The following is a 12163-nucleotide window of genomic DNA, read 5'->3' on the forward strand; positions in this document are numbered from 1 at the left end:
TCCTCCACGATCGTCCTCAACTGCGGTGCTCCGCAAGGCTGGGTCCTCAGCCCCTTACGATACTCCTTATATATTTCTGACTGTATGGCCAAATTCCCCTCCAACTCAATTTTCAAGTTTGCTGATGATACCACGGTTGTGGGTCTGATCTCAAACAATGACGAGACAGTACAGGAAAGGGACAGAGAATCTGGTGAACTGGTGCGATGACATTAATCTCTCCCTCAACATCAACAAAATGAAGGAGATAGTCATCAACTTCAGGAAGCGTAGTGGAGGGCATGTCTCTGTCTACATGGGGACGAAGTAGAAATGGTCGAGAGCTTCACGTTTTTAAGTGTCCAGATCACCAACAAGTGTCCTGGTCCCCCCATGCTGACACAATAGTTAAGAAAGCCCACCAACGCTTCTACTTTCTCCGGAGACGAAGAAAATTTGGCATGTCCCCTACAACTCTCACCAACTTTTACAGATGCACTATAGAAAGCATTATTTCTGGTTGTATCACAGCTTGGTACAGCTCCTATTCTGTCCAACACCGAAATAAACTACTAAGGGTTGTGAACGAAGCCCAGCCCATCAATTAAACCAGCCTCCCATCCATTGACTTTGTCTACACTTCCCGCTGCCTCAGAAAAGCAGCCAGCATAATCAAGGGCCCCAGACATATTCTCTTCCACTTTCTTCCATTGGGAAAAAGATACAAAAGTCTAAGGACATGTAACAACCTACTCAAAAACAGCTCCTTCCCTGCTGCCATCAGACTTTTGAATGGACCTTCCTCACATTATGATCTTTTTCTACACCCAAGCTATGACTGTAGCACTACATTCTCCACTCTCTCCTTTCATTCCCTATGTACGGTATGCTTTGTCTGTATAGCATGCAAGAAACAATACTTTTCACTGTATAACAATACATGAGACAAGAATAAATCAAATCAAGATGTGTAGGTTAGGGGGCTGAAAGCCTCAAAGTATTGAATCTCTAATATGCTCCGAGGCATTATTCCAAATATTCACCATTCTTGTGTAAAGTTCTTCCTCATATCTATTTTTAATTTTATAACTAACAAACTCTCTACAACAAATATTCTGGTTTACTCCATCTAAATATTCAATAGTTTTGATGAGATCCTCATCGTAAATGCCTTCTCTTCAAACTGTAGGAATTGAGTTTTTCTGATCTTTCCGCATTAAATGCGGTAGAGTGGAGAAGTTTAGTTTTTTAAAGCTTATTTATTAGTATCTCAAGTAGGCTTACATTAACACTGCAGTGAAGTTACTGTGAAAATTCCTTAGTCGCCATATTCCGGCTCCTGTCGGGTACGCGGAGGGAGAATTTAGCATGGCCAATGCACCTAAACAGCATTGGATAAAAGCAAATTACTGCGGATGCTGGAATCTGAAACCAAAAGAGAAAAGGCTGGAAAATCTCAGCAGGTCTGGAAGCATCTGTAAGGAGAGAAAAGAGTTGACGTTTCGGGTCCAGCTTTGACAAAGGGTCATCTGAACTCGAAACGTCAGCTCTTTTCTCTTCTTGCAGATGCTGCCAGACCTGCTGAGATTTTCCAGCCTTTTCTCTTTGGGTATCTAACCAGTACATCTTTTGGACTGTGGGAGGAAACCGGAGCACCCAGACAAAACCCCATGCAGACACAGGGAGAATGTGCAGACTCCGCACACTCAGTGACTGAAACTGGGAATCGAACCCAGGTCCCTGGCACTTTGAGGCAGCAGTGTTAACTACTGTGCCACCATGTTTAAGGAGAGTTCCAGAGCTTATGACTCAGGCAACTGAAAGCATGACAACCAATGTGGAATGATTAAAAGTGGGGTGCTCCAGAGATCAGAATTGGAGGAGCACAGATATCTTGGAGAGTTGTCGGGCTGGAGGAGAGCACAGAGGAGAAAAGGCCAGGTCAGGTCATGGAAGGATTTGAAAACATGGATGAGAATTTTAAAATCGAAGTGTTGCTTAACTGGGAACCAATATAGGTCAGTGAGTAGAGGTCTTTCTTTATAGTTGGTGCTGCTACTTTTGAGCCCAACTAAATTGCTGCTATATTACTTACCTTTAAATAACACAGAGGCGACTTCTAGGTCAGAGTTCACCTGATCTTGAATGTTTTTACTCTCTTCTTCATTTAGAGATTTCACAAATCGAGAGCAGACATTCATATCAAATCTATTGGGCAGGACAAATTTCATTCCCATGGCAACACTGGGGGAAGGACCTTCTGTATGAATATCTGCATGTGGCTCCACCTTAATGTATGGAATTTCAGCAAAGGAGGAATGATTCTCGTTTCCACCTCCGGAAGGTTCAGTGTCGGTGGCTGGGTTTCCTACTGCAGCCATTGCTGCTCAATTCAGTTGGTACAATCTGCTACTCCATCTGTTGGTACAAAATTGAATTACAGCAGGTCAACCTACATGAATTTGAACACTTCAAGGAAAACCAGATAGACAACACTACATTTACCAAATTAGCAACTCATTTGGTAGAACTCTTACTCTGAAGGTCGGTTTAGCTCAGTTGGCTGGATAGCTGGTTAGTGACGTGGAGCAATGTCAACAGCGCTGGTTCAATTCCCGTATCAGCTGAGGTTATTCATAAAGGTCTGCCTTGCTCCTCGCCTGATGTGTGGTGATCCTCAGGTTAAATCACCATTAGTCAGCTTTCCCCCTCAAAAGGGGAGAGCAGCCTATGGTCATCTGGGACTATGGCAACTTTACTTTAGAACTCTCACTTCCGAATCAGAAGGTTGTGAAGTCAAGTTTTGAGGGCACAATGTTTCAGTCCAGTAGTGAAAGGTTGTACTATATGATCAGAAAAACTGCCAATTCTTCTGAGCCATTTCTCTGGTGTATGTAAATCCACTCATCGATTGCAAGTCATTTACCTGGTGTCTTGGGTATTAAACCAAGGTTCTGCCTATTTATTCCAGTGGTCCAGGTGAATGTTAGTGATCCCATAATACTATTTGAAGAACAGCAAGCCTGCAGCAGTTCAAGAAAACAGCTCACCACCAAAGAACAAAGAACGAAGAACAGTACAGCACAGGAAACAGGCCCTTCAGCCCTCCAAGCCTGTGCCGCTCCTTGGTCCAACTAGACCAATCGTTTGTATCCCTCCATTCCCAGGCTGCTCATGTGACTATCCAGGTAAGTCTTAAACGATGTCAGCGTGCCTGCCTCCACCACCCTACTTGGCAGCGCATTCCAGGCCCCCACCACCCTCTGTGTAAAAAACACCCCTCTAATATCTGAGTTATACTTCGCCCCTCTCACCTTGAGCCCGTGACCCCTCGTGAACGTCACTTCTGATCTGGGAAAAAGCTTCCCACCATTCACCCTATCTATCCCCTTCATAATCTTGTACACCTCTATTAGATCTCCCCTCATTCTCCGTCTTTCCAGGGAGAGCAACCCCAGTTTACCCAATCTCTCCTCATAGCTAAGACCCTCCCTACAAGGCAACATCCTGGGAAACCTTCTCTACACTCTCTCTAACACCTCCACGTCCTTCTGGTAGTGCGGCGACCTGAACTGGACGCAGTACTCCAAATGTGGCCTAACCAGCGTTCTATACAGCTGCATCATCAGACTCCAGCTTTTATACTCTATACCCCGTCCTATAAAGGCAAGCATACCATATGCCTTCTTCACCACCTTCTCCACCTGTGTTGCCACCTTCAAGGATTTGTGCACTTGCACACCTAGGTCCCTCTGTGTTTCTATACTCTTGATGGCTCTGCCATTTATTGTATAACTCCCCCCTACATTAGTTCTTCCAAAATGCATCACTCCGCATTTATCCGGATTAAACTCCACCTACCACCTCTCCGCCCAATTTTCCAGCCTATCTATATCCTGCTGTATTGCCCGACAATGCTCTTCGCTATCCGCAAGTCCAACCATTCCCTGAAGGATAATTAGGGAAGGGCAATAAATGCTGGCCTTGCTAATGCTGCCCTATCCAGACAGTTTCAATTCCTCTCACATATAACTGATTGTTTTGCACCAAGTTTGCTGTGGGACACCTTCTGAAAATCCATATACTACATGTCGCTCTTTAACTGTTCACTTAGTCACTTTCCACAGACTAATAACATCAAGCACAAAATTCATTTAATAATTGTCCTTGATTATCTCATCCATCTCTAAATACTAGGATTTCTTTCATTCAGCGGGTGGATTAAGAGCTTGTCCACAACTGACATTAAGCAAACTGATTTCTGGTGGTCAAGTTTATTATTTTCCCTCTTGTTGAAGAGAAATGCTGCATTAGTTATGCCCCAGTCTCTGCACAACTTGTTTATCCAAGGGAAAACTGAAAACTTTTCACATCACCTGCCATCACCTCATCAAATAGTTGCTTGCCATCAAGGTATGGCAACTAATTCACCTTCAGATCTGCTAATTTGTTCAGAATGAATTCCTTTCCTGCAGCAACTTGAACATTTTCCCATATCCTTTCCTAGTACATCTCACTTTCACTATCATTTGTAAAAACTGGCATAAAATATATGGGGGGAATCTCTTGCTGCGAAAGACTAATTATTCAATAAACTCAATTTATACAGTCTTGATTTACACAATAGCCTGTCTACTGGAGGAAATTACAGTCAATAGGAAAAACACCATTGAAGTGAGCAATCAATTAATTTATTACTAGTTCAACCCAGAAACATCCAAAACATCAGCAAATTTAAAAGAAAAACGGGAAAGGCAGAAAAATTCAATTGATTAGTTCTGATGATTATAATCCTGTAAGGAGACATTGGCTTACCCATGGTCATCAACTCATTAAAAAAGTTAATAAAAGTGCTTGCATTTTAGATATTATTTGCACTAATCATTGCATGTTAATAAAGATATGATAAAACACTGGTTTGGTCTCAACTGGAGTTTGCATCCATTTATGGCACTACATTTTAGGAAGGGTATGAATGCTTTAGACAGAATGCAGAAACAATTTATGACAATGGTTCCAGAGGTGAGAAATTTCAATTGCGAGTATATATTGGAGAAGCTGTGGTTGTTCTTCTTTCAGCAGAGAAATTTATTTACTAGTCACAAGTAGGCCTATATTAACACTGAAATGATGTTACTGTGAAAATCCCCCAGTCACCATACTCCAGTGCCTGTTTGGGTACACTGAGGGAGAATTTAGCATGGCCAAATCACCCAACTTGCACATCTTTGGACTGTGGGAGGAAACCGGAGCACCCAGAGGAAACCCACACAGACACAGGGAGAACGTGCAAACTCCACGCAAACAGGGACCCAAGCTGGGAATCAAACCCAGATCCCTGGCACTGTGAGGCAGCAGTGCTAACTACTGTGCCGCCTCAGGGTTGAGAGATTTGAAAGAATTGTTCAATGAGGGATCTAAACAGTGTAGATAGTTTGAGAAACTGATTCCGATGGCAGAAGGGTTGAGATGATGTGGAGATGCTGGCGTTGGACTGGGGTAAACACAGTAAGAAGTCTCACAACACCAGGTTAAAGTCCAACAGGTTTATATGGTAGCAAACGCCACTAGCTTTCGGAGCGCTGCTCCTTCGTCAGGTGAGTGGGAGAACCAGAGGACATTAAATTTAAAGTGATTTGCAGAAGAACCAAGGGAAAAATGAAGAAAACTCATTTCATACAGCTAATGTTTAGGCTCCGGAATGCAGTGCCTGAGAGTGTGGTGGAGGCAGGTTCAATAGTGGCTTTTAAAAAAAGGGTTTGGGTAAGGATCTGAACAGAAATATTTTATAGGGCTTTGGGAACAGGGCAGAGGAGTGGGACTAACGAAGTTGTTTTTGCAAAGAACCAGCCTGGACACCACATGCTACTTCTTCAGGGCCATCCTGGTGCAGTTACGGCCATGGAAGCGAACATGCAGCCGAAGCAATTTCCTCTAGTACTTCTGTCCAACCTGTCTGTAGATGTCTACCCTGGGCAGGCTCCAAAGCAGACCCAGGACAAAGTCCTCTGACTTGTCCATCCTGCCTCCCCATCAAGTGGCCGAAGAAAAAGCTTGGGACACAGATGCACCTGGTCTGCTGAGCATTTCCAGCATTTTCTGTTTTTCAGTTCAGATTTCCAACATCCATAGTATTTTGCTCAAGTATTATCAAGTTTAAATTCCTTAAAGTTGATTGATTTTAATATAGTTCATTTTAACTAAAATATGATAAAAACATTTACAGTATATATCCTTTAATATAGAAAAATATATCCCAAGCTACTTCAGAGAAGAATAAAAATAAAAGCTGAGCCAAATAATGAGATATTAGGAGGGGTGATTTAACAGTGGCTGGGACACGTGCTTTAATAAGGGTCTTAAAAGAGGAAAGAGAGATGGAAAGGAAAAGAGGTTTATGGAGGAGCCTAAACAGTTGAAGATACAGCCTCAATAGTTGAATGAAGAGAGTGATATAGATACACAAGACCGGAACAAGAGGAATGCCAAGTTCTCAGTGTGATAAGGTAGTTACAGAGAAAGGCCACGAAATGCAAAAAATTCAGAATTTTTCCCCAACATTCCTCATTAGGCTAAATACTGGGGTTTTCATACTCAACTGGTGTCTCACTACTCTCTCACCCTGACAAACATATCTGCAGACTTTTAATCATTTTGGTTTAAAGGGTCTGTTGTAGTGTTTTCAAAGCTTAAAACAAAGTTTGGAAAAACAGGTTGCAAGCTCCGTATTCCTGACAGCTGTAGATCCATGGAATCATAGAGTTTTGCAGCACAGAAAGAGGCCCTTCAGCCCACTGTGTCTGTGCCGACCATCAAACACCTATCTATTCTAATCCTATTTTTCAGCACTTGGTCCGTAGCCTTGTATGCTACAGCGTTTCAAGTGTTCAACTAAATGCTTCTTAAATGTTGTGAGGGTTCCCGCCTCTGCCACCTTTTCAGGCAGTGAATTCCCACCTCTGAGTGAAAAAGCTTCCCCTCAAATCCCCTGCCCCCTACTGTAAATCTATGCAGTTTAGTTATTGGCCCTTCTTGATCCTTCTAAAGTTTCTTCCTATCTACCCCCTTCATAATTCTGTACACCTCAATCAGGTCCTCCCTTAGCCTTCTCTGCTCAAAGGAGAACAAGGCCAATCTAGCCAGCCTCTCTTCATAGCTGAAACGCTCCAGCCCAGGCAACATCCTGGTCAGTCTCCACTTCACCCTTTCTAGTGCAATCACATCCTTCCTATGTGGCAACCAGAACTGTACACAGTATTCTAGCTGCGCCTAACAAACGTTTTATACAGCTCCACCATAACCTCCCAGCTCCTATGTTCTATCCCTTGCCTAATAAAGGTAAACATCTCATATTTATTCTTAACCAACTAATCCACCTGTCCTGCTGCCTTCAGGAATCTTTGGACAAGGTCCCTCTGGTTCTCTGTACTTATCATCCTACTTATCATTTTGTATTTCCTAGCCTTGTTATTCCTTCCAAAATGCGTCACCTCGCACTGTTCAGGGTTAAATTCTATTGCCACTTCTCTGCCCATCTGAGCAGCCCATCTATATCGTCCTTTAATCTAAGGCTTTCCTACTCACCATTTACCACACCACCAATTTACATGTCATTTTCAAACTTACTGATCATACCTCCCACATTCATGCCTAGATCATTAATGTACACTACAAAAAGCAAGGGACCCAGCATTGATCCCTGAGGTACCATCTGGACACAGGCTTCCAGTCACAAAACAACTTGACCTGCCTCTTGCAACTAAGCCATTTTTGGATCCAATTTGCTCTGGATCCCATGGGATCTTACCTTCTTGACCAGTCTCCCATGCGTGACCTTGTCAAAACGCTAAGTGATGTCCATGTAGACTATCAACTGCAGTGCTCTCATCTACGCACATAGTCATCTTCCCAAACAATTCAAATTTGAGAGACATGACCTCCCCCTGACAAAGCCATGCTGACTACTGATTAATCCTTGCCTCACCAAGTGGAGATTAATTAATCAAATCAATCAACATTGCAGTAATTGACTGTGATCAATATTGCAAAAACCACCTCCTCTTTTACACACTGCCGACCTCGCCTGAAGATTCTATATTCTATACCCTGGAATAGAGCTGTGTGTTCTGCTCTTCCCTCAACCATGTCTCTATTTTTTTACTTTTCCAATTCAATCGAATCAAATCCAATTCAGAGTCTCAACAAGTTGAGTCATTTCAGATCCAGGCTGACAAGACAGGGCGAGCGACCAACCCACCCTGTCCTGGGCCTGATCTACATGAGCCAAGCTGATTGGAGAAGGGGGAGGCCGCCCCCCCCCCCCCCCCCCCCCCCCCCAAGACCCGAGCCCACCCGCATCCCAGCCAAAAGGCCGAGATGCCGCTTTTAAAAATTGCTTCATATGAAGCCTCAGCATAACCTAATGACCTCGACCAAGTGCGGCCGACCATGGGCTGCCGTCCATACACTTGATCTTAGCCAAAAGGCCTATCATACCCACGTGTGTTAATCAACGCCCTCAGTTCATCTGTCTTACTCGCAAGACTCCTTGCATTAAAATGCCATCCAGCCTTTCCATATTCCCTCGTGCCTTAACATGTCTAGCTTCTCTCTACCTCCCAGGTTGACTTGGTTTTTCTTCTATATTTGGCTGTGCATCACCCACTACTGTACCTCCATTTGTAACCCATCCACCTGCCAAATTAGTTTAACTCCCCACCCAAACAGCACTAGCAAACCTCCCCACAAAGATGTTGGTCCCGTTGTGGTTCAGGTGCAACCCCCGTCCAACTTGTATAGGTCACACCTTCCCCAAAGACGGACCCAGTGATCCAGGAAACTAAAACCCTCCCTCCTGCACCATCTCTGCAGCCATCTGCTCTATCCTCCTTTTCCTACACTCACTAGCACATGGCACCAGAAGTAATCCAGAGATTACAACCTTTGAGCTGCTTTTCAATCTATTACCTAGCTTATTTTGTTTGAAAAAGCAAGAACTCTTTCTTCACAGTGGACAAAAGAAGTTACCCGTTACCCACCACAGTAACTGACTTCATTACTGTGTGTGTAGAAGACTGTATGCCAAAGAAGCAAATCCGCATGTTTCCCAACCGGAAACCATGGAAGAACAGGGATATCCACCGCTTGCTAAAGTCTAGGTCTAAGGCGTTCAAGTCAGGCGACCTTGACCTGTACAAGAAAGCCAGATATGATCCAAGGAGATCCATCAAAGATGCCAAAAGACAGTACCGGACCAAGCTAGAGTCCCAGGTTAGCCAGACCCCCACCGACTATGGCAAGGTCTGCAAGACATAACAGGCTACAAGATGAAGACATGTAAAATCGACAGCTTCAACGCACTCCTCCCTGATGAGCTCAATGCATTCTATGCCATTTTTCAGCAACAGATCAACGAGAGCATGCCCTCCATCCTGGAAGCCTCGGATGAACCTGTATCCGAGGTTACCATTGCAGATGTCAGAGCAGCTTTCTCGAAGGTCAACCCACGGAAAGTGACTGGGCCCAGATGGGGTACCCTGATGAGCACTCAAATCATGCACGGATCAGCTGGCAGGGGAATTCGCCGACATCTTCAACTTCTCTTTATGACAATCTGAGGTCCCTATCTGCTTCAAGAAGACAACCACCATGCCTTAATGACTATCGTCCGGTGGCTCTGACACCCAGTATTATGAAGTGCTTCAAAAGGTTAGTCATGGCATGAATCAATTCCAGCCTCCCAGACTGCCTGGATCCACTACAGTTCACCTACCGCCGAAACAGGTCCACAGCAGACGCCATCTTCCTGGCCCTGCACTCAACCCTGGAACAAACCCTGGATAACAAAGACACCTCTGTCACACTCCTATTTATTGACCACAGCTCAGTCTTCAACACCCTTATTCCTACCAAACTCATCTCCAAACTCCGTGGCCTTGGCTCCTCCCTCTGCGACTGGATCCTGAACTTCCTAACCCACAGACCACAATCAGTAAGGATGGGCAACAACACCTCCTCCACGATCATCCTCAACACCGGTGCCCCACAAGGCTGTGTTCTCAGCCCCCTATTATACTCCTTATACACCTATGACTATGTGGCCAAATTCCCCTGCAACTCGATTTTTAAGTTTGCTGACGATACCACCGTAGAGGGTCAGATCTCAAACAATAATGAGACAGAGGACTGGAATGAGATAGGGAATCTGGTGAGCTGGTTGGTGACAATAATCTCTCCCTCAATGTCAACAAAATGAAGTAAATTGGCATCAACTTCAGGAAGCGTAGTGGAGAACATGCCCCTGTCTACATCAATGGGGACGAAGTAGAAAGGATTGAGAGTTTCAAGTTTTTAGGTGTCCAGATCACCAACACCCTGTCCTGATCATCCATGCCGACACTATAGTTAAGAAAGCCCACCAACGCCTCTACTTTCTCAGAAGACTGAGGAAATTTGGCATGTCAGCTACGACTCTCACCAACTTTTACAGATACACCATGGAAAGCATTCTTTCTGGTTGTATCACAGCTTGGTATGGCTCCTGCTCTATCCAAGACTGCAAGAAACTACAAAAGGTCGTGAATGTAGCCTAATCCCTCATGCAAACCAGCCTCCCATCCATTGACTCTGTCTACACTCCCCACTGCCAAAGCAGCCAGCATAATTAAAGACCCCTCGCACCCCAGACATTCTCTCTTCCACCTTCTTCTGTCAGAAAAAAAGATACAAAGTCTGAGGTCATGTACCAACTGACTCAAGATCAGCTTCTTCCCTGCTGCCATCAGACCTTTGAGTGGACTTGACTTGCTTTAAGTTGATCTTTCTCTACACCCTAGCTGTGATTGTAACACTACATTATGCATTCTCTCCTTTCCTATGTGTGGTATGCTTTGTCTGCAAGAAACAATACTTTTCACTGTATACTAGAAATCATAGAAACCCTACAGTACAGAAAGAGGCCATCCGGCCCATCGAGTCTGCACCGACCACAATCCCACCCAGGCCCAACCCCCATATCCCTACATATTTTACCCGCTAATCCCTCTAATCCACGCATCCCAGGACACTAAGGGGCAATTTTTTTTAGCATGGCCAATCAACCTAACCCGCACATCTTTGGACTGTGGGAGGAAACCGGAGCACCCGGAGGAAACCCACGCAGACACGAGGAGAATGTGCAAACTCCACACAGACAGTACATACTAATACTCCACACATACTAATACATGTGACAATAATAAATCAAATCACCAATCAGCTCTCTCCCTGTAACCTCTACTCCTGCAGCAGGGCACGGTCACTTTCTGAAAACGAAAAATCTGGAAGACAAAAGAGCACTTTTTTCCCGTTTCAACTTCCCAAATATACTCACTCTGACTGTCTCACTCAGGTGCTAGCTCTTCCAACTGCTCGTGCGCCCACTTACTGACACAATGCATAAAGTTCAAGCCTGTCCAGAGTGCACACAAAACAGACACAGAGGGATCCCACCATCAAGTGTCTGATTGCAGGACCCGCTGCTGCAGGGCGGCTACCATATCAACAGCCACTCCGTTAATTTTACCACAGGGCTGGCTGGCTGTTCAAGTTTAACTTATGAAGGACAATGAGAGCCGACCTGCGAATGCTTCGGCTGAATCAGTGTTATTTACCTGTGAGGACCCCCCCGCCCCACCAGCCCGGAGGGGGTTCACTGTTCAAATGTCACCATCAGATTCATCCCCCACCGGGGGGCGGGGTTAGAGGCCGCTTCCCATGAGCACCAGCACCGGCAATGTTCCCGTCAATAAAGTTTGTTCAAAATTTACAACACTCACCTCTGGCAGAGGAAGCTCGGGTTACTATTTTTCAGGAAACGTAATTGACCTGGAACATGAACTCTCTTTCTCCACACAGATGCCCTCCTGACCTTGCTGATGTTTCCAGCATTTGCTGTCAAATTCTAGAAATGTTTGTTGGCCTGGGCGCCATCTTTCTGCTGGGCACCCACCCACTGAATGCTTGGGAAACATCTTTGTGCGGGGCATCCACTCACCCAACTTGGCCTGGACGCCATCTTTGTGCGGGGCATTCTCTTCCCTTATTGGTCTCGGTGCCATCTTTGTACGGGGCATCATCTTGCCTTGTTGGACCGGGCACCATCTTTGTGCGGGGCATTCTCTTCCCTTATTGGTCTCGGTGCCAT

At 44.9% G+C, this 12163-nt stretch overlaps 1 protein-coding gene across 3 annotated transcripts in view; it reads right to left on the reverse strand.

Moving 5' to 3' along the window:
* The window catches only part of ankra2 (ankyrin repeat, family A (RFXANK-like), 2), a 33447-nt gene extending 21485 nt beyond the window's left edge, over window positions 1-11962 (reverse strand). Inside the window, exons 1-2 of one of the 3 annotated variants that reach the window (XM_078214902.1) lie at window positions 11796-11962; window positions 2075-2397 (exon numbers count right to left, since the gene is read on the reverse strand). In XM_078214902.1, coding sequence (XP_078071028.1) covers window positions 2075-2360 — 286 coding nt within the window. In that variant the 5' untranslated portion in view covers window positions 2361-2397; window positions 11796-11962. The other 2 variants (XM_078214900.1, XM_078214901.1) reach the window with 2 other exon arrangements.
* Window positions 11963-12163: the final 201 nt, after the last annotated feature.

This window comes from Mustelus asterias, chromosome 6 (assembly GCF_964213995.1).
Source record: "Mustelus asterias chromosome 6, sMusAst1.hap1.1, whole genome shotgun sequence".
NCBI classification, from domain to species: Eukaryota; Metazoa; Chordata; class Chondrichthyes; order Carcharhiniformes; family Triakidae; genus Mustelus; species Mustelus asterias.